The sequence below is a fragment of the Schistocerca serialis genome, chromosome 7 (assembly GCF_023864345.2).
Source record: "Schistocerca serialis cubense isolate TAMUIC-IGC-003099 chromosome 7, iqSchSeri2.2, whole genome shotgun sequence".
NCBI classification, from domain to species: Eukaryota; Metazoa; Arthropoda; class Insecta; order Orthoptera; family Acrididae; genus Schistocerca; species Schistocerca serialis.
This window is the reverse complement of record NC_064644.1, coordinates 38338352-38362345: the sequence shown is the minus strand read 5'-3', so window position 1 is coordinate 38362345 and position 23994 is coordinate 38338352. Positions and strand designations below refer to the sequence as shown.

Below are 23994 nucleotides of genomic sequence, written 5' to 3'. Positions count from 1 at the left end.
TCCCTCAGGAGGACATCCAACAACACTGTAAATCAATGCCAAGCTAAATAACTGCCTGCATAAGGGCCAGAGGTGGACCAAAGCATTATTCAACTGCTCAGTTTGTGAAGCTCTTTCTCTTGAATAAATTGAATTTTTCTGAAATTGTTATTATTTGTTTGCCTGTACATGTACACCACATATGCCAATATCCATCCTATTCAGATAATTCCTTCGTGGTGTGTTGTCTTCTTTTATGCTAAGAACATAGTAGAATATGCTGATATTCTTTGTTGGCTTATGTGAGATAGGGAACAGCCAAGATGCCTTTAATTGAGGGCTGGGAAAGTGATGTCGAAAAAAGTCTGGAACGCCAGAACATGTAGCTGAAGGTCATGATGCATGGAGAAGATTACAGGAGGCCTTTTCCATCTGTGGATGTCAATCAACTGATGATTATGATAATGATGTCATAATGTCATTCTTTATTAGTAAACTTCACTTTTAACATCACTGTGTTGCATCACATTTCAAATCCTTATTTTATTTTCCCACATATTACAGATATATTTCTTTGGCACATGGTGACTGTTTGTGCAGCTAAAGCAAATAACCATCCGAACAGATTACATTTGTGCATGCAAGCAAATCAGCCAAAATAGCACACAAAATATGTGAACCATGAACATTAAACAAGTATCAACAAATACAGGACACAAAAGATGATGTTCTGTAAGAAATGGAGACTAGTTAAGCACTCGAATAGTGCTAATTGAGATCTGTCGCTATTCGCAAGGAAGATCTTACAATGTCACATTCTGGGAAAGTTGGGTGAAAAAACATCAGCTGCCAATGCTGAACAAGAGTGTGTCTAGCAGCTGGTGTGTGAACTCTTTGACAGCTGTGAAAAATAAACACAGTGGTCAAAAATCTTGATTGTCCCATCAGCCCCCTAGGGAGAAGCAGAGCATTGTCTAAAAATTGTGCAGCAAAGTGCACTCAACATCCAGAATGTGTTCTCTGCTCAGGCAGAGAATCTGCTTCAGATGGTTGTACTTGTCCCTGAGGCTGAGGCTGGTTTTGTGGCACAAGAGTAGGCAGCACTTCTGGAAACACGTTTGCAGGTTTAGTTCTGTTTATTGAGACTGCTGTAGCTTTACCATTTAATAATATATCTAGAGTATGTGCTCCTCTTTTGAACACACAATGTGGGCCTGTGTATTGAGGTTGTAGCGATAGCATGACATCATATGTACATAACATGACATATGGTGCATGTTTGCAAGTCATGATTCAAGTAGATAGGTATCATTCTATGCCTGGACACTTAATGGGGACATACGTGTGCAATATGTTCTCTCAGGTGACAAATGAAGTCCGATTGGTTGTGTAACTGTATGGAACTTGGATCAATAAATTCACTAGGCAGTCAAAGTGCTTTGCTCTGCTGACAATGAATCCAAGTCTGCTATGTAAGTGATATGAAGACCAAATAAGACCATGGACCAGCCAGTTGTCTGACTTGTTTTGTGACCCATCAGTGCAGTCTTTGAAGAATGATGCCAATTTTCAGTTGTGCTGTTGCTCACTGGGTAGTAACTAGTTGTTCTCTGATGGAGAGCGCCACAGAACGTACTGAGTAAATAACACCAATTTGAATTGTCAGCCATATTCTGTGGTGATATGCTGTGGACAAACAAAGCATGAAACCCACTTTAACATAAAGGCAAAGACTTCTACTTTTGCCAGTGTCTTAATGACTGGTATAGCTTCTGGCAAATGGGTGAAATGGTCACTTGCAGTCAACTGATAACAGTGACCACTGAATGGTGGAAGTGAGCATACTACATTATGTGCACATGCACAAAACATGTGTCTGTAAGATCGCCAGCTGGCACGAACACATGATGGGATATTGTACTGTGCTGAAATTGAAGACACACACGAGCCCCCTCGTAACTGCAAAATATGTGTGGCAGAAAAGGTAAGACCTTCCACTTGAATCTCCCTATAAAGCTTCACATCTGAACCAGGAACATCAACAAGTTGTAACTGAAGAGTGGACAATGCATCATTCAGTAGTTTGCAGAGTTTGTGATCAGATACTTGTGCCTCTGCAAACAGGACAAAATCAATAACATTTGTCACAGTGTTAACTTGTAACAGTCAGTCAACAACTACATTTTTAATACCTGAAATGTGATGAATGTCTGTGCTGAAATGGATAATGATTTCCAGATGGTGAACACACGTTGTTGTTCTACTCTCTGGCTTCCAGCTCCGGTTGAAAGTTTTTGACTGGTTTGTAGATAACAAGGAGCTCATGATCATAAGTGCATTTCCATTGCAAAGGGGAGAGCTTGTGTGAGATGTAGCAAAAGTATACAAAAGGAATTTCTGTCTGGTCTTTAGGTGACTAATGTAAAGATTCTGAGATAAAAAAAAGGTCCAGCAATCATGTGTGCCTACATCTGACTGCTACTGGTGTTTGGGCAGCACAACGTAAGGTTTACTTCCATGTCTGACCTTCAAACTCTCATCCTCTGCCATTGCTGGAGTTGTGGTGAGACAGCAGCTCATATATTTGTTTAGCTAGAGTTTCAGCATTGTCTGACAGGCAATAATAATTTGCATGCATTGCTGCCAGTGATGAAGCACTGTTGCACCACACCACTAGTGCATTGATTGATGGTGATATAATTGTGTCTCGAATCCTGTCAGCCAGATCTGCAACAGCATATAATGGCATTTACATCTGAGGTGCTCATATAGCTTTAACTTGATCCAGAAGACGGTTACTCTGAAGCATACATAGCAAGGTGTTGGGTACAGTTTACATATCGACTTTCGTGTGTAGATGTCTCAGGTATTGTGACAGCTTCTTGTCTCTGATGGCATCCTGTGTTAGGACTTCAGTCACATGCCCTTCTTGTGATATGGACACTTGGCAGATCAATTCTGTCTTGAGTTTCTCATAAGAATCTTGTGCAGCAGGTGCTGTAATATGTCTTTGACTTAAGCTGTGTAATGGTGGTCCAGCCAACTGACCACTAGAGTAAATTTGGTGAATCGGTAGTTATTCCCACACAGTGGAAACTTGCTTCTACCTGTGCAAACTAGAGTGCTGGATTGTGAATCCAGATGGTGGCATTCACATGGCAAGTTTCAACACTGATGGACCTTCTGTGCTCACTGAGCCATGCATTTTCACAGCTTGAAAAAAAATTCTTTGGTTGCTCTAAAGAGTTTGTACTGCTCCTTCTGGCTTTTCTAAGCTGATCACATAGGGGTCACTAGTGTCAGCACAGCTAAGGCAATAACCATCTGAACAAACTGTGTTTGCCTGTTCAAGCAAATAAGCCAAAATAGCACAAGAAATATAAACAATCATGTAACATTTATTAATGAATATAGAATGTAGAAGAAAATCTTCTGTAAGACCTTGTGATTAGTTAAACACTAGGATGGTGCTATCAAATCTGTCTCTGTTCATGAGAATGTTCTCACACTGTCACTTTAATGAAAAGAGAAAAATCAACCTTTGATGCCAAAGAAAAGTGCCTGTGGTAACTGGTGCATGAATTCTTTGACTGCTGTGAAATGTGAATACAGTAGCTGATGATCTTGATTGTTGCAAGACTACTACATCACAGAAAACTTTCTTCTCTTTCTCCATTCTGCTGGCATTAGCAGTCTTCCATAATGCTGTTTACTAAATGGCAGAATTATTTTGTATCTTTGCCAGTTTTGATTTTTTAGCAAGTCACTATTATCATTCCTCTAGCTGCTCATCATTTTCATCTTTCCTTTGTTTATTCTGTAGCTCTCTAGTTTTTTTGCCTGTGCAAAACCAGCAATTAGACTGAGAACACTTGTTTTGGAAATCCTAAGTTGATAATTTTTTACACCAAATCTAATAACTGTAGCTCCTACACCTCCCATTCTTGTTATTAATTCTAAATGCATCTCAACAACTTAATGGAAGCCTGTAGTTCCACTTCTCTTCTACTGAGCTAAGCTAATAATTTTCAGTTAGACTGTTTGTCAGTGTTAGAAATAATTTCCAGTTCATCTCATTTTGTCCTTTATTTTTAGTAATGTGCATCACTGTGTACTTTTTTCCCTCATTATGTTGAACTTCATGTTACTGTCCTTGACTTGTATATTATGTTATGATTGTATGTTTGCATCTGATAGTGCTTTGCACTCCAAAAATCAGTTTATAAATCTTGACTCAGAACCGCAGGACTATGATCAGTTCTGTGTCACTGTTAGATTTCTTGTAATCTACCTTTTTTTTCCCTCCTATTTTCGATTTTAACCACTCATTCATCACTACCAGATTGTGAATCAAATTTGTATTTTCATCTGAATATACTTTGAAATCCAATATTAGGTTTCTTATGTTTCATCTAACCTGATTTAAACGCAATTGATATCTTTCCATGTGTCCCAGCGTTTCCATAGATACATTCCTTTCTTGTGATTCTAGAAGACATTGTATTTGCTTCAATTGGTTGTAACCTATTGCAGAACTCCCTCGTTTTCAGTTAGCATCCCAATCTCCCAAGACTATCTGTGTTTCACTCATTTTCACATATTTAGATTCAGATTCAGATTCAGATTCTTTATTAGTCATTCAGCATTGTTACATGCAATAGACTTCGTCAGTTCACTTAACTTATTAATTTTACAAAAAAAAATTTTTTACACATTTAAGTTGATATTAGGCATTTCTAAAAATTCTTCTAATGAATAGAATGGATTGGTTAACAAGAAGTTATGAACATTGTCTTTAAATAATTTGTCAGGCTTGATTGACCCATTTTTTGACAATTTGTTATATATTTTAATTGCCATATACTTATGACTATTGTTAGTTTTGGCTAATCTATTTTGTGGCAACAGCAGAGAAGTACACGTTCTTGTATAGTAGCCATGTCTTTCATTTGTTACACTTAAATTAGGTAGTTCAGCAACTATGTAGTTAACACTGTCAAGAATATATAAATTAATTACTGTTAAAATTCTATATTTAGTGAACAATGGTTTACAATGTGTTCTATTATCTACCTTAGCCATTACTCTGATTGCTTTCTTCTGGATCACCATAATTTCATTTATTTTTCTGCTGTTTCCCCAGAGTATTAACCCATACCTTAAAACAGATTGAAAAAAGGCAAAGTACGCTGTCCTTACGTACTCAAATGTCACACAACACATCAGTCTCTTCAACAAATATATAACTCTTGACAACCTAACCACTATGTGATCAACATGAGAGTTCCATGTTAGACTGTTGTCAAGTACAATACCTAAAAACTTTGCCTTTTGTTTTTCTATTTTTGTAGACTTTGATAGACTGAACCACATATTCTGGGTCTTTTCCTCATTTAATTGCAGACCATTGGCATTAAACCATGATGTTGCATTTTCTTTTGCCAATTTCATATCACTTACAAGGTTATCAAGTACATGGTTTACAGATAGAAAAGTTGTGTCATCTGCATACATATATGTCTTTACATCTATATTTCCTGGTAAGTAAAATACCTGTTAAGTAATTGTGGAATGTTTCATAAACTGTTTGGGCACTGGAATCACAGTTTTGAAATAATTTGTCCCAGTTTGTTATGCTCAACTGGTGTGTTAGTTTTATGAGATTGTGTTTTGTTAATATTAAGGTATTAGATTTTGTTAACTTTTGTCCAGCCTTGCTCTCATCTCCTTTTATAAAATGTCTTAACTTTACTGTTAACATGGAGTGGTCTGAGAAAACAAACTCCTTTACCTTGGTGGAGTACATATCACGAGCACAGTTGACAAAAGCATTATCCAAGCACGCTTGTAGTCTTGTTGGTTCTGAATTTACATGATGGAAGTTGTGCTGCCTCAGCATATTCAGTAACTTATTTACACTGGGTTTGTTACATGTTACATCAAAGCTTGAATTAAAGTCTCCCCCAATTACAGTTACATACTGTTTCCATTTCGTTATGTAGCAGAGTACACTGTCTAAATTATCTAAAAAAGTTTTATCATCTGAGTCAGGGGAATGGTAGATACATACTATGATAAGTTTCATTATATCACATATGATCCCGGTAATTTCAAAGTGTTTCTCTACACATGCCCAACCAAGATCTAGTTCTCTACACTCTATTTCATTTGAAACATAGATAACAGTACCACCATTACGGTACTGAGATCTGCAAAAACTGTTTCCATATTTATAACCTTCTGGTACATAGTATTGTATTTGTTCTGGTTTAAGCCAATGTTCTGATATACATAAGAAAGAATACTTATTCTGTGGCAATGACTCATCCAGAATTTCAACTTTATTTTCAAGACCCTGAATGTTTAAAAATAGGATGTTGTTGTGACTTATCTGTGAGTTAGCAGGCTGGTTTTTCACATTTTTATTTTCTTCTTGGCTTGAAACCATAAAAAATTATCACTGAATGACACAGATGTATTTTTCCTTTGGCTCCTCCTTAAGCATTGCTGTGTTGCTGCTCCAGTCGTTGTTGGTTCTGTTACTGCTGCTGCTTCTGCTGATAATGATGGTGCTGCTGCTGTTTCACTTATTTCTGGTGTTTGTTGTTCCATAACTGCTGTGCCTTTCTGTGAATTATTAACATTTGGAGTGTTCACTTGCATTAATAAAATTTCACATTTGTCTTGGAGAGGTGTAGCTTCACTGATAGCAGATTTCACATTGGATTCTACAGGATACACACACTTCCTGTCCATGAGAGGTATGACTTTTCTATCATCACACTGCACATTTGAGATTTTATTTACAAGTTCTAAAATTTTGGTTACTATTACGTTTTTTCCCAGTACATTTAGATGGGAACCATGTGTTGTGTGAAATCTTTTCCCTAAGTTGCTGATGTTCACAAATGTTACATTTTCAAACCGCTTGCAAATATTTTGCATCTCTTTATTTGCAGTTTCAATTTCTTTATTTACACAAGACCATTCCATCAAGTCGTAACGGTGTGGCACTGAAAAAACAATAACATTTGTTCCTCTCAGCTCATACAGTTTTCTTTTTAGCGAGATTAAGAGATCGTTTTTTTCGTTCCTAGCAATATCATTTGATCCCGCCAGGAAGATGGAAAAGTCCTTTTTGCTCAATGAGGAAATTTTTTCTTGACTCATTGACGTAGCAGCACTGAATTTTGCTCCTGGTTTTATTGTACAGTTAAAACTAAAATTCTGACTACTTGTACGCCGAAATTCAGCGGCTGTGTTTCGTCCTTGGCTGTCGGCATACAGTTCAATTTTACCAGTACTTGCTGTTCCGAGATTGCCTGTTTTCTGCCTATCTTTGCAGTAAGCGAAGTCTTGTTTGGCACTATTTATTATGTCTTTCTTGCTAACACATGTCGATATTGTCTCAGTAGAGCAGCTTAGCGGTGGAAGATTTTTCGTGAGCACTTTCGCATATGATCTTTTACTTAACTGCTGCTGAAATATTCCATGTTTTACCTTATTCACAAAGTCGTTTGATTTTCCACATGGTACACTCGCATTGTTAACTTCACTTTCACAATCCGTAGTCGACAGAGCTTGAAAGTAATTTTCGTTCACTATATTTATGTTTCTTTCGCCGTTTTCTGTATCTTGTATTATCTGTTTGCGTCTTTTGTACTTCACTTCCGTCCAATTATCCGACATATTCGTACTTTCATGGCGCGAGTTTTTCATGTTCCGTTCACTTTTTTCTTCTTTAAGTTTCTTGATATCCATCTTCAAGGAACTGATAATAAATTGTAAACTAGACACCCGTTCGCTGAGCTTTGTAATTTCATCCTTACAACTGTCACAATTTTTCTTTTTCACGGCAAAATTCACACTTTTTCTCGGATACGCACAACGAATTTTTACACTAGCCGCCATGCCTGTTATGGGTGAACACAGGTAACATTGTCCTGATATTCTCACAGTTTCATCATCAGGATTTTATATGGACATACTATATAAATATGTGCAGTTGTAGTTGGCATTGCTTCATTTCTGTTTAAATAAGAATGGTTAATCATTGTGTTGCTTGTAATAGCTCTGGTTTTCCCAATGTTAGGTCACAAAAAACATTTATAAACACTTTTGATTACACTGAAACACAAAACAAATTAAACACGGTGCAGGAGTGTGATTAATCCTGTTAATCATCAAGGACTATGAACAAAAAACCGGCATTAGTATTGTGGTGGAAACCACTCATAGACAAGACTAATTCCTTAGCTGAATGGCATCACAGGTTGCCAACATAGAAGTTAATAGTGGCAGGCAGATGTCACGGTACCAGTATCCCAATGAGCCCAGTTGGTAATACATATTGCTCAGCTAATAACCAGTGTAGTACAGAGTCATCATCAGTACTTCAGGCAGCTGTGGAGATGATCACATTCACTAACCAACAGAAGTGAGACCGGGCCAGCAGCCCCTTACCCTTGAATTGGCTGGCTGGCAGATCCATGCCACCCACATGCCAGAACTGGTGTGTTGGTGCCCACTCACAGCAGCTGTAGTGCGACGTATTGGTAATATGAGACGTCCATCAATATATCTGGCAAGATTACAAAACCCTTGATCACCTTCTGTTCACAACACTGCAAACACATGCATCACAGGTGATGCCAATATCCTTTAATTATCTGACCAGTATGCTCTCCACTCCTTTCATTTCATTTGATTTTGCTTCTCTGTACTAGGTCTAGCCTTAACCCGTATTCAACTTCCTTTCTAAGAAATCCCTATTCAGACTGAAGGAGGACTAGTTTGTAGCATGATAGTGACAAGTACACTACCACTAGTACTCATCAACTCATAAACCTTTCATCCACTTTGTGTCATATCTCATAACAATATATGAAAAGTAAGAGCATAAAGTTACAAGTTGCTAAAACTGTACTTTTATCTAACAAGAAGAGCTACAAATAATGAATGGATGAATGCCAGCAAGAAATTGAGAATCCAGGGTAACATACAGGATAGTGCCCCCCCCCCCCCCCCCTCTCTCTCTCTCTCTCTCTCTCTCTCTCTCTCTCTGCATTTGCATATTGTCTTCACTCACAATGAAAAAAAATACCCATTCTAAACCTTAAGATATGACAGTCTTTTTTTTGTTTATTCTCTGTTATACCTGTTATAGATACTCCAGTTTCTACCAACTGTGAGTAGACACAATGTTTTGGTCTTATACATCATTTTTCTGCCATAAAAATTTTGAATTTTAATTTGTTTACTAGACATATTACAGTAGGAGTTACAGACAGTGCTAACATAACCATGTCCTAAACATTAAAACAATAAAATGTTTTGAGTTTTGTTGTATTTTTTCTAGTACTGTTTTGTACTTAATACAGGTAAAAAAATATCACTTCAGATGAAATTTGGCACGTCACAATTCATGAAAAGGTAGTTGGTGCAGACTTTATACTCAGTTGTTTTTTAGGTATGATGGCTGGCGCTTATGTATGGGGATCAGCAGCTGACTCACTGGGAAGGAAAAAAGTTCTCATTGTCATATCTGTGATGAATGCGCTGTGTATAGTTGCATCAAGCTTCTGCCAAGACTATATATTTTTCATGCTGTTCCGGTTTCTCAATGGTGCTGCGTATGTATTAACATATTACACTTTGTTATAAATTACTTACAAATTTGATATACTTATAAAAAAAATGCCCTAAATCAAACTTTCAGTATCTTTGTATGCTTATTGCCATTTGTTGTATCAGTATATACTATTTCTGGTCAAATTACCATTAAGTATATCATTTACAACATTAATCTCGTTTTGATTCTGATCAACACCAAATGTAATCTAAACAAGTTGTTGCAAATGTCGTGTTACCTAGACACCAAGTCACAGTGGAAGGCTCCTTGAGAGTAAAATGCTATGAATTGTCCAGTCCAAAGGAGAGCAACTATTGCTGTCTGTTGTTAGTCCATACTGTAAATCCAAAAGGTGACTAAATCCCATTGACTGCCAGCAGTTGGTGGAGGTAGATGTGCAGAATGCTTTCCAACTTGACCACCTTCCAGTGTGACAATCACTATAACTAGAGTTGTTCAGGAACAATGAATATCTCTCATTAGCTACACTCTTATTTTAATGGTTCAAAACCCATTTTTTATAGTAAACACACACAGATATACCCCTCTTATTTGATAGACTGTTCTTTTAAGCTACATAGCATTGTAGCTCATGCAATTAATGAAGACGGATAAATAAACAGTTATAAGGAACATCAACTACTGACTGAAATGCCTATAGGCATTTCTTATTTGTCAATGTTGTTAATTCAAGAAATCATTTAATACACTTATAAGACAATAGAGATGACTTGTTGAGTTGCAGACATGTACAATGAAAAGACAAAACACATTACAGCTTTCAGCTAAAGTCTTCTTCAGCAAAGAAAACATACATACATTCACACAAGTATGCACACCTCATGCATGTATGACTGATATCACCAGAATTTCCGAACAGTCAAAGCTGCCAGTAGTAGCAGTTCTGTGTGCATGAGGTACTCCTGCTTGTGTGTGTGTGTGTGTGTGTGTGTGTGTGTGTGTGTGTGTGCGCGTGCGTGTGTGTGTGTGTGTGTGTGTGTGTGTGTGTATTTCTTTGCTGAAGATGGCTTTAGCTGAAAGCTATAATGTGTAACAGTCCTTTTATGATGCTTGTCTGCAACTCAATGTGTCATCTTTACAATGAGTAGCAATCTATCCTTTTCATAATATTGTTGCTATTCCAGCCTGGAGTTTCCATTGTTTGAAATAACTCAGTAGATTTACTCCATAAAGCCACATTCACACTGAAGTTTGGAAAATAATTCCCAGCAGTGTTTGCAACCATGTTTCTAGCAAATACTCTGTGATCAATGTTTGCAACACATTTGAAGCACAGAAACGGTTATGCATGGCAGTATTGGTACAGAATGCATATCGCCACTGCATGGCACTAGTGTTTTTCTGCCACCACTGTAGAGGGTAGCAATAAACAGAATCCATCAAGTGATTTTTGAAGCAGAATTACAGTGCCTTCAGTGAGAGTGAAACTGGCAGCAGCAATGAAAAGTACAGGTTCTTCTGTTATTCACGACATGTAACATTGAAGATATAGCAGCAGTGGTCTTTGATGATGGTACGTACTGTAGTTGACAGCACTGAATAAAATACTTGCTACAGTTACATTACATTACGATTATATTCAGTTACCATTATCTTTACACAAACCTTCAGTCTTCTAACCAGTGCTCCATAGACTTCAAATACTATCTGAGATATGCCTTGCTCTGAAGTGTGAAATAAATATGCTATGCTCTTAAATGAATCACCAGTTGCTGAAGAACAATGAGTGTCAGAAATCTGTGATTTACTGGAATTACTTTCCTGTCTTTCTTTGTAACAAATGGTAGTACCATATTTACCAGAATTTCAGAGTCAGAGGTTGGCATCGTAGTGAAGTTACAGAATTTTGTGCCATCTTTTATATTCAGCTCTTGTAATGGGTTAAGGTTGCCACTTCTTTTACTGTATGTTTTAGTTGACCAGAGATGACTAAGCCTGTGCCCACTCATGCTGCCCTCTTTGTATGTATTCAATATCCCAATGTGGTCCTGTTTGGTATGGATCCCACACACTTGAGCGGTGTTCTAAGATTGGTGACATGAGTATTTTGTTGACTGATTGAATTTTCACAGTGTCCTACCAGTAAACCAAAGTCATCCACCTACTTTGTTTGAGTGAGCGTATATGATCATTCCATCTCATGTCCCCACAAATTGTTACGCCTGGGTCTTTGTATGAGTTATCTGATTCCAATTGTTACTCGTTAATATTATAGTTGTAGGGTACTATGATTTTCGGTTTTGTGAAGTGCACAATTTTCTGTTTCTGAATGTTGAAAACCAAATTGCCAATCTTTGAACCACTTTAAAATCTTATCAACATCTGATTGAATATTTATGTATCCTTTTCAGATGTTACTTCATTTTAGAAAACTGTGTGATCTACAAATGATGTGAGGTACTATTAATATTGGCTGTCAGGTCATAAATATACAGTATGAACAGCGAGGGTCTCTACACTCAAATCCCTAAGCCATGCCTGATGTTACTTTTATATCTGTCAATGACCCTGCATCCAAGAATAACCCTACCTACCAAGAATTCCTCAATCCAGTGACACATTTTGTGCAATACTACAATTGATTGTACTTTGGTAGTAAGTGTTGGTGTGATAATGAGTCAAATGCTTTAAGAAATTCAAAAATATTGCATCTATCTGACTGCCTTGACCCATGGTTTTCAGGATGTCATTGCAAGGAAACCATGAGTTGGGTTTCTCATGAACGTTGTGTTCACATCCTTGCTGGTTGGTACAAAGGAGACCATTTTACTTAAAATACCTCATTAAGTTTGAGCTCAGAATTGTTCTAATCTTCAACAAATGAGTGGCACTTACATAGTAGTAGATCACGCCTAATACCTTCTTGTAGAAAGGTGTGATCTGTGCTTTCTTCCAACCACAGGGTACAGTTTTCTTTTTGAGGGATCTGAAGTATATTGTTGTTAAAAGAGAGGCTAACTCATCTCCAAATTCTATATAGATTCTGACAGGGGTTCCATCAGGCTCTGGAACCTTACCTCTTTTAGTGATTTAGTTGTTTCTAAATGCCATTGTAACTAATGTCTCTATCATTTATCTTTGCAATGGTCCAAGAATTGAACTGATCAAGTAATCCTGGTTTTTCCTTTGTAAAGGAAATTTGATTGCAAAGTTCAGCATTTCTCCTTTTGATTTTCTATCTCAGTTTCAGTACTTGTATCATTCACGTGTGTCTGGACACCATCTTTGGTGCTGCTGACAGCCTTCACATATGAACAGACTTTATTTAGATAATTTAGAAATCAAAGAGAGCATGCACACACGCGCGCGCACACACACACACACACACACACACACACACACACACCTTTCTTGTGACCCTACATTGTGCCAGCTGGACACACTGTGCCAGGATTACATTTCGGCAGGTGCAGTAGAGTGATATGGGGTTGTGCTGAGTGGGATGGGTAGAGAGACAGAGAGATGGGAGGTGGGATGAGGAGTTGGGGTGGGCAGCTAGTGGCTTTGAGTTAGGCAGCAGGTTTGCTGGCTAGGAATGTGGGAGGTGTGTTTCCTAACTAGCTGGTCTAAGTAGTTTCAGAGAAAGCATTTAGTATTATTTTGTGGAATATTTCATCATATCTACCACATACAGAGGTGCAATTATCCCAGTCAACAGCTGGACAATCAAAGTCTGTTCAAATGATGCTATTATGATTGGGGAACATACACACTAACAAGCTAAGGTTTTCTTCAAGATTTTTGATTACATCAGGAGGTCAGTCTGGTAGTCAATACAAGGACGTACCCTCAATACTGAGTCTTGCCCAGACAATCTGGTATCTCTTGTCTACTGCAATGAATACATCAACTCCATTTCTGACTAACCTGACCTATCCTTTCAGCGTACAAGTAGATTAACCCCAAAAGTCTCAGTGCTATCGGTTTTGGGCTTTAGTCAGTTTTCTGTGATCAGTATTATATGAGATCCATTGCTTTTTAGGAGTGTTTCAAACTCTGGGGCTTTGCTGTGAATGCTGCAGTACTTTATTACTAGGATTTTAATAGGGTTCATCTGTGTGTGTGTATGGGGGGGGGGGGGGGGGCAGCGATCTTACACTAATTACTTCAGCTTCTTGTAAAGCTATCATTTTATATAAACATCAGTGACATGTGCTATAGACCATAGTTTGCTGTTTCCTTGTTATCTCATCATTATTGTGTGATCTGTTTTCTTGCAGACTGGGCGGAAGTGGACCTGTCATTTGGTCTTACTTTGCAGAATTTCAGCCCAAGGCTAAAAGAGGTTCTATGCTTAGCTTCATGGCAGCTTTCTGGACACTGGGAAACTTGTTCGTTGCATGTGAGTATAAAAATGTTGTTGTTTATGGACACCATATAATTCTAAACAAATCTTTATATTTGAAGATAATCCTTCTGAAAATTTTCTCCAATAGGAAGTCAGTATTGGAAACATATTCTGTGTATTACATTTGAAAGGAGTGAGGCACCAACACACATAGCATATCCTGAAATATTTGTTCATCATTTCATAACATGATAGAAAAATTTTACTGGATCCGACCGAAACTGCAAAGCCTACAAATATACAGTAAACATTAAGAAGAGCATCCTTCTGTAGTTATGAGACATGTTCAGAAAGTAAGTGTACTGTGGCTGTGACAGGCTTTGGTTTTTTTTTTCTGAGGGTTGGCAGTACTGACTAGAGCAAGCATTGCAGGAACACGGTAGTATGTAAACTCACATTGTAGTCTCCAGTTTTTTGAAAAAAGTCAGTAACAAATCATGCCAAGTGCAAGCCATGTACTGCAATCTGCTTCCTAACACCTAAAGGAATGTCTTCATGCGTCAAATCAGTTTACAGCAATTGTGTTATGAATAGAAGGAGTGTTGTCAAGTGGTGTAGAGAGTTTAGTGGAGGCAGAACAAAAGTTCACCATGAACGGAGGATTGGAAGACCTTCATTTTGACTGAAGAATTGGTGCAAAAAATCGAGGAAATTGTTCATGAAGGCCACTAGTTGAAAGTGGATGAAATTTCTGCAATATTTCCATGACTCTCCAGAATTCTCTTACGTGAGACACTCACAAAAAACACCAAAATACTGGAACTGTGCACAAGATAGGTCCCAAAACAGTTGACAGAGCAGCTAAAGAAAAATCAGGTCAGTAGCACTTGCAAGTTTCATGAATGACTTGAATTGGAAAGTGAAGATTTTATGAGTTCTGCTGTGACTTAAGATGAAATGCCTGAGACAAAAAACAGTTACCTCAATGGAATCACACCAATTCCGTGTCTGACGAAAAATACAAAACTACAATTTCAGGAAAAAAATCATGGGCTCATTGTTTTGGAACCAAGAAGGCATAATTTTGGTCAGATTTCTGCCTCAGGGGAAGACCATCAATGCACAACAATATTTTGAGACCCAAAAAATCTCAAAGGAGCATTCAAAACAAAAAGAGATGAATTCTGACTAGAGGAGTGCGCTTATTACATGACAACGCCAGTTCTTGCATTGGCTTAGCCAACAATATGCTCTTGGTTTAATTAGGTTGACGCCTTCAGATTATCGTCTTTTCAACTCCCCAAAGGCATGCTTGAGTGGAATTAAATTTTCAACCAACGAGCAGGTACAGAAAGAGGTTCTGACTTGGAGGTGGGAGCTGGCAAGAGAGCTCTTTGAGGGCATAAGGAAGCTTATGCCACCGCTCACCACATGCATTGAATGGCATGGCAATTCTTTGGAAAAACTGTCAACAAGTTTATCAATAATATTCTGTAATTTTTTCAATACACTTTTTCTAAGGAAATACAAAAATTTAGCACACTTACTTTCTGGACATGCCTTGTAGATAGCATTATGGGTTGGTGCAAGCCCACAGTTGCAGTAGGTGTTATCCATCAACGGTTTTAATGAGCTTGCAGATCTCAGAAAGTTGACAGAAGACTTAAGAGACATTGTGGATGGACTCTGCTAACAAAGATCAGTCACTGAAAGTGGGCAGGGCTGGCATCTGTCTTGATTGGGACAGGGCTTAGGACGTAGGCAATAACTGGGTCAGGGTTGTTGCTGATAGACACCACTAACATTCGCTCTTTATGGTCATACTGGTATTACCAGTGGTGTAGCGTGGTTGGAAAGGTTGGGGAGACTCTGCAATTATTATAGGGAGACAAAATAGTACAAGAAACAATAATTTAAACAAATGAAACAAAATGCATCAAATAAAACAACAGCTACTACTACTACTACTACTACCACTACCACTATCACCGCCACTAATAATAATAATAATAACTTGTTCAAGAAATGATAACAAATTTATAGAACCCCAGCAGCAAGAGAAGAAGCACTTATATTTTCTTGTACATGAGTGCAATGCGCCTGTCTTTTCTTTCCACCAATAAGTCTATAACTCGGTCTACAAAGATCTGATCACTGGATAGCTCTCCAGGTAGTGTCTTTTCTATGGCTAATGTGCTCAAAAACGACAGCCGGATGTTGGACATTGAATTCCTTAAATAATTCTTCACTGGAAGTGCATTTCCACTTCTCACGGCGTAATGAATAATTCTTCACTCGTTTAAGAGCACTCATGCTTTCTTCACTGCTTGCTGCAGTTGCGGGTAGGGTCAAAACCAAATGCAGGAACTTCGAAGTTTCTTCATAAATGGAGTCTAAATCATTGTTGACAATGTACTTTAAGAGGATTCTTGGAGATAAGTGTTTTTTCTCATCAGTGTTTATGTTACACAGTTCATTTTCAAGTTGTTATTGTTTGAAAGAAGAATACTGTTCCAATAATTGAAGCAGTTTCAACTTTGGGAATTCTTTTTGATAGTTCAGGAAACATTTTTTGCTCAAAAGTTCAACAAACTGAATTTGGGGCAACCTTCGTTCCATCTGAACAATTTGCAAATCCAGTGTCTCATAAGTTAGTGCCCTGAGAGATGTCTTTTGACTGTCACAGAGTGATAAGTTGCCATTCAAACACAAGCTGCATTTAATGCATTCATCAACTAATGTTTCCGATCTTAATTGTTGTAAGTTTCTCAAAACAGTTCTTATTTCATCATGGCGAGCAGTTATATTGACAGATTTTGACTGAAGAACATTAAAGAGATGATCAACATAAACAAAGCACCCTCGGTAGAAGCAAAGCAAATAGACAAACGTAGGATCATCCATCCGTCGTTTCATTCCCACAGCACACCTCAAAGATTCTGGGTCCCACTGAGAGTCTGTATCATCAAATATACAATTAAAACCACTATATAGCCCTGAGAAATGACTAGATGTTCTTGAAACTGCCCTGGAATGAAAGTTCCAGTGAGTGTTGCTCGCGTCTGGCAGTTTAAATCCTTTCTCAGTTAGCAATACATTTCTTTTTGATGATTTGCTGAAAAATGAATGGAATGCAGTAAGATCACTTACAAACATGCATACTTGTTGCATGATTTTGGAGGCATGTTGTTTTTGTTGTGGTCATCAGTCCTGAGACTGGTTTGATGCAGCTCTCCATGCTACTCTATCCTGTGCAAGCTTCTTCATCTCCCAGTACTTACTGCAACCTACATCCATCTGAATCTGCTTAGTGTATTGATCTCTTGGTCTCCCTCTACGAGGCATGTAACAGTACCAAATTCAGTTGGTGTGCGTAACAATGAATAAACAGCTCATAGAGACAGAACTGCTTCACAAATTGTTGTAGTCCTCTTTCTCTGCCCGCCATTACTGAAGCGCCATCATATGTTTGACTAACCCTTTTTCCTACCACATTCCATTCTTTCAATACTGCATGAATAATGTTTGACAAACCTTCAACAGTTTTATCTCCAGAAACATCATAAAATCCAGTGAATCTTTCCTCAATTTTGTCTGCAATACAGTACCTGAATATTATACTCATTTGACTCTTGCATGACATGTCTAAAGTTTCATCAGCCTGAGTCGAAATGAAATTGCAGTGCTGAATTTCAGATTTTTATTTCTCATTAACTGCCAAAGTTATCATTTCTATTACATCATTCAGTATATCTGGAGAAGTTCCTTTAAAGGTTGAAGATGATGACAGATGGTCTTGGATTAACTGCTCTCCTTGAGCTAGTAAATCCAACAATTCCAGATAGTTACCTTTGTTGCTTGAGGATTCATCTTCTCGATGGACGCAAAAGGCTAGTTCTTGTTTACAAAGAAATACAATTGCCTAAATAAGACGAACCAATACTCTCTTGATGGATGCAACTTATTTGTTGTATTTTATTGCTGTCAGACGAGCGGCTTCAGAAAGGGCGTGCTCAATTCTACTTTTGCCCAATAACTGAAATGGTTCTTTCTTCTGCAGGTGACATTTTGATATCTGATGTTTTTGTGCTTTCCTGTCAAAGATCTTTATTGTACAAATGCCCTCATTGCATCATTCATTTTCACCACCAAACAGAGGATGTATATAACAATATAATCTGTTATTAACTGCATTCACAGTCAGCCAAGCATACCTTTCGTACCAGGCTGTCTGAAAAGTGCATTTTTGTTTGGCTTCACTTAAAACTACACTGAGTGTAGGAGTAGGTCGTTTGTCCTTCAATTTGCACTTTTTTTGCACGTTAATGTAGAAAAAGGCGTTTTAAATAAAAATTCTATAAGGTGTTCAGTTGCTAGCTCACTCATCTTGGTGACACAACGAAAATATGCACTAAAATCACACAAGAATGACTATGAACACAAACCGCACAACTGTTCACTTCCGTGTTAAAAGCCAGCCTAGAAGCGGCAGGGGCTAGTCTCGATACCTGCTAGCAAGTGCAGCGCACCGGCCTTCATGGAAGGGGAAGTGGAAGGGAGCCGAGAATGCCACTAGAGCGCGCAGGCGCACACAGCCAGGTAAGGGAAGGGAGGCGGAGACTGAGAGCAGTCGAGTCTCAAGCAAGCAGATACACCAACACTCAGGGTGCGGCGGCACGCGCTACAAAACTGATGTCTTCGCACATTTAGTGCTCTTAGTAGAAAGTTGTTTATATTTTTGTTATGAATTACTACTGCATATTTTTTAAGCACGAATACAGGGGAGACTAAGTCTCAAAGTCTCTCCTCACCCCACGCCACTGGGTATTACCATCAGCCACATCTTCACAGTGCTGTACAGAAAGCTAATATAGGACCTGAAAGTGTGTTGACTGCTAAGGTTTGCCTTTTTAATGGTGCCAGTACAGAGTATCCAAAGACTGGGAAAGAGTACTATGATAATCTTGTAAGTGATAGTGAAGTGGGTAGATCTGGACTCTCCCTCAACCCAGTTATAGAGATAATGTGTAAGAGAACAGGATCTTTTTTTAGGATGAAATCAGTTAAGAGGTTGAAATTAATTCAGTAAATAGGAAATGCAGATCAGAAGGCTTGCTGAGTTTGTTTTATCAAAATATGAGTGGAATTGTAGATGAGCTAGATGGATAGCTGGTAGATCTTGACTCTTGACATAATTTGTGTCTTATAACATTATTTATATTGAGAAGGAATATTATATCTTTCTTGAAGGACAAGAACAGGTGCAAACGTGTAACTCTTTTGTATCAGTTGTGAATAAATAGTTGCCACTATGTAAGTTCCAACCCTCATTTATTGTTTCCTTCAGAAGTGTTGACATGCCAGAACATTATACAGAACAACAATAAGGACTTTCCATTATGCAGAACATATATTCTGAGGCTGTGCAGGAGTATATGAATTATCAAGAGAAATTCTTTTAACTGTAATCCTTTCTGGATGGGGTATGTGAATTATCAAGGGAAATGCTTTTAAATGTAATACTTTCTGGATATTCTAGTTCAAAATTGTCTCCAGGCTTTGACACTACTCTATGAATAGTCCTTTATAAAGACATCATGTTAATTTTGAGTCAGAATTTCCCTATTAACTTTTTTTTATTCTCTGGGAGAAAGAGTCTTACTGGATCACACAGTAAGTAAAATTACTGGTGGCCTCTCAGATATTAACATCAAAAGAATCAAGACAGTCATATGCCAGTTAGAAATGAAAGATTTAGATATGTGGATCCACTTTCAATGCAGTCATTTAAAGCCAGTCTGAAAGCCCACACTTGCAAAGAAGTCTACAATACACACTACTTGAAAAAAAATCTAAAGTGTTGTGCTACTTGGATTCTTTTTTATTAAATGTACCTGCATAACTTAAGAACATGTGTATTTTAAATCTACAGTGTATGAATGCAAGAATGTAAGAATTATATTATAATGTTATACGTTAAGCTCATACCTGTTTTGTCACATGCTGGAGGCAAATAACTAAATACATAAAACAGTGGTAACTTCAGGTAGGAATGTCAGCAATATTAGGATAGATTGCTACTCACCATAAAGATGACCTATTGAGTCACAGACGGGCACAACAAAAATAACGTTACACATTATGGCTTTCAGCCAAAGCCTTCTTCAGCAAAGAAAACACATGCTCATTCATGCAAGCAAGTGCACGTCATGCACACATGACCACTACCACCAGCAGCTCTTTGCTGAAGAAGGCTTTCGCCAAAAGCTATAACGTGTAACATTATTTTTGTTTTGCTTGTCTGCAATTCAATGGGTCATCTTTATGGTGAGTAGCAAACTCTTTTCCTGACAGTGTTAATAAATAAGTAAATATATTTAAATACAGCAAACAAAACTAGAAGACAAACAGGCAATCAGTCTAAATAATTAATAGCATTAGAATAACAACTACTGGCAAATGAGATCTGGATTGTAACACAAAGCATAGTACCAGCCAAGTTACAGAATTTCACTACAGGCAAGACTGCAAAGTAGTGAAGAATTAACAGACAAATCTAGTGCATTGCACCAAATGAATAGGAAGCTTCCAGAATAAAATTAAAACTAAAGAGTTAGTCCTGAAAGAAGTATCAGGGCAAAAGGTGGGTACTCAATGTATTACGTAATTTCTGTTAGTGATCTGCTGTAGTTATTCAAAAGATTTAATAACTACTTCCTGTCAATACCTGGCAAGTTAAACTGAAATATCATTGGTACTAGAAGTATGCAGAACTTTAAAAGCTGCTGTTAAGAGACAGCTATATCACATGCAGCTACAACAAATGAATAAGGAGCAAGATTATTCAAGCAATTAAATATCTTAAGACAAAAAAGTGAATATGTTCATTATGTTGTTGATGTAATTTCTATTGAGTTGTAGTATTTATCAGCAATATGTAAGAAGTGTAACCAACTTCCAATTTTATAAACAACACCTTATTTTCGTTACAGGTCTCGCCTGGCTCATTATACCATCCGGAATAGGTTATTACTCAACCTCATTTACATACAACTCGTGGCGCATCTTTCTCCTCATGTGTGCACTACCAAGTTTCATTGTTGCTGTATTGCTTGTCTTTCTGCCAGAGAGCCCCAAGTTTCTCATAATGAGAGGCAAGAAAGATAAAGCACTCAACATTTTCCAGCGCATCTACCAGATCAACACAGGGAAACCAGCTGATACTTACCAGGTGGGATTTTTTTTTTAAGGCCAAAATTGTCAATGTCAAAGATTTTTCAGCAGCACAGCTTGTGTTACTCTTTGATTATGGTATTGAACTGTGTAGAATTGTACCCATGCACAAAAATAACCCACCCTTGAAACAATATACCAATACAACTGGGGGCTGGGCCAATTCACACATAGGTTGCACTTATATTAAATATTTATTTTCCAAGAACATCACAGTACCTTAAATTGTTTTTTTCATACTAACCGTGTATAAAGAATTCTTTACTAAAGCCAAACTTATTTTGGATACAATATCCTTAAAAACACTACAGCTTGGCCAACCAACACCAATTATCATTTTCAACATTTTAAGAAAAATTCAAGCAATGTTATTAAAAGGTAGAATTACTAAGATTCCAAAATATTTTAAAACAAGGACGAATCTTAACATGCCTCTGCAATTCAAATTTGAGGTCAAAATTAACCGATTTGAACAGATTCACAGCATTTCTCATAACATAGCTCAACTTAGTCCATCGCTTAACAAGACAAGACAGATTAAAGTTAGATTGAATATTATAATTCACTGCTGCTGAACACAATGTTTGCCACATTTCTTAAACCACTGCTACAATCCATACTGTCCACTCTTGTACCCTCCCACATAAAACTCGTCGCAGTGGCAAACAGCTTTGAGCCCCACCATCCATTGGCGTCAGTTAGTAGCTTCCAAGACAGCTGTCTCTCCTACATAAGCTCTCCCCTGTGTGCTCCTAGCCTGTGCTCGCAGCACCAAAATACAGACCCAGCATACTGACCATTCCAGTAGTAGGTGCATGGTATGGACTTCCTACAGACAGTTGGCCAAGTACCAGACTCAGAATGCATAAAATGTATTTGCAGTTATGAATATGGAAAACCATTAGCTGTGTAATGGAATGACAACACTGAAAATGTGTGCTGGACTGGGACTCGAACCCAGATTTCCCACTTGTCACAAGCAGTCGTCTTACCATTAGGTTGTCCAAGTACGACTCATGGCCAGACCAAAACTTCCATATGTTATCAACCATGTGTCTACAACTTTCACTCTTACATTCATTAAGTATAATCCTGTACAGGAGAGACATTTTAATTGAAAGTCACTTGCATGGTGTTGGTAGTTAAATTTGATATTGCAGTGCCTGTTCTCATGTCCGAAGCAACATTGCTGTGTACTTCTGAACAACACAGGCACAGCTATGTTGTAGATTCGAAATATGTGAGAACTGACACAAGAGTAAGAATTTCTATAGTAAGCTGAATCCATGGGTGATGCAAGGATAGATTAATTTTTTACAAATAGTAACAGTCAAGAAATTAGTGCCTAAATAACTGATATTGGTGAAGTTATTATAGAAGGTATCTCAATGAATATTGAATTCAAGAAACTGGACAGAAAAGTGCCCTTTAACTTCTATATATAATAATTACTGCTCTCGGAAACCACAACTAGATGAAATTAATCAGGATAAAATATAATTATTTGTATAAGATGATTGATCACTACTTGCCAAATAGTTGAAGTGTTGAATAGCAGATGGTCATATCAAGAGGAATGATTATTGCCTAAACTTTTGAACAACTCTATCTTTGTACTAAAGCTCTGCCAGTAATTGTTTTACTCCATACCTGTGTACTGTGTAACACCTTGTCCATCTGATGGACAGTGATGTGATCCATCCTCCTATATTTACTGGACCAGAACAGTAGTAGTCCACAGCAGCAGCATAGTGACTTAACATAAGAAAGGGAATAAGGGAAAGTGCCACTGCCAATAGGGTTAATACAGACCTGCTACAGAAATTCCCCGTCTTCTCACTTCTCAGCTTCCTTCTTGTGCACAAAAATTTCATTATTCAGTTTTTGTGACATCATACCAGCTTATGTTTTCCTCTATTTGTCCCATATATCTCACTGTATCTTCTTGCATCCCTGCCCCCTCTTTCTACACACACACACACACACACACACACACACACACACACACGCACGTGAACGCGCGCGCGCGCGCGCGCGCTAGCGCGTGCACATTCTAACTTTTACAGTCTTCAAAGCTCTCTCTCTCTCTCTCTCTCTCTCTCTCTCTCTCTCTCTCTCTCTCTCTCTCTCTCTCTCTCTCTAGGCATATAACAGTGTTTTAGATTTTAAATCATTATATGAATGCTTTTACAGGTTAAGGAACTAATTGTTGACCTTCCTAAATACGATCCAGAGAAGAGAAAGGAGAAAAAACTACTGGCATGTTGGAAAGTTAGAGAGATGCTTAGTGATATCATGAGCAACAGCAAACATTTGTTCATGCCACCTATATTAAAATTTACTCTCATTTCAATAACAATAAACTTCACATTCCATATAGGGTGAGTAAGATATGTTAAAAACTATTACTTATATACGTTTATAGTACTAAGTACATACAGATACTTAGTAGTTCACTAATAGTTGTACAAAATAAATATCATAAAGTGAAACCACAGTAGAACTGACATTCAGATATTGACTTCAAGTTCCAGTTCTTGTTAATTTTGATGAATCAGAGTAGTTCAATTTTAACTTTAATTATTGGTGTGGGCTACTATAAAATTGAAAGTCAAACACCTAGAGGTTCATCTGCATCCTGAAAAACAGAGATCATCATTGGTGGTTGCTAAAAATGCTGCACAGGAGACAGGAATTGGGAAATTGAAAAAGGAATATGCAGAAAGTAACAATATTATGAAAATGAAAGTTGCTGCTCACCATATAGCGGAGATGCTGAGTCACAGATAGGCACAACAAAAAGACCGTCACAAAAAGGCCCATAAGGCCTTCATCAAAAATA

The 23994-nt window shown here is 37.7% G+C and overlaps 1 protein-coding gene across 3 annotated transcripts in view; it reads left to right on the top strand.

The window, feature by feature from the left end:
• Positions 1 to 23994, top strand: part of LOC126412554 (synaptic vesicle glycoprotein 2B) — a 556944-nt gene that overhangs the window by 511001 nt on the left and 21949 nt on the right. For all 3 annotated transcript variants that reach the window (XM_050082206.1, XM_050082205.1, XM_050082207.1), the window contains 4 exons: positions 9449 to 9611; positions 13852 to 13973; positions 20912 to 21150; positions 23346 to 23533. In XM_050082206.1, coding sequence (XP_049938163.1) covers positions 9449 to 9611; positions 13852 to 13973; positions 20912 to 21150; positions 23346 to 23533 — 712 coding nt within the window. The remainder of the gene's footprint in view (positions 1 to 9448; positions 9612 to 13851; positions 13974 to 20911; positions 21151 to 23345; positions 23534 to 23994) is intronic.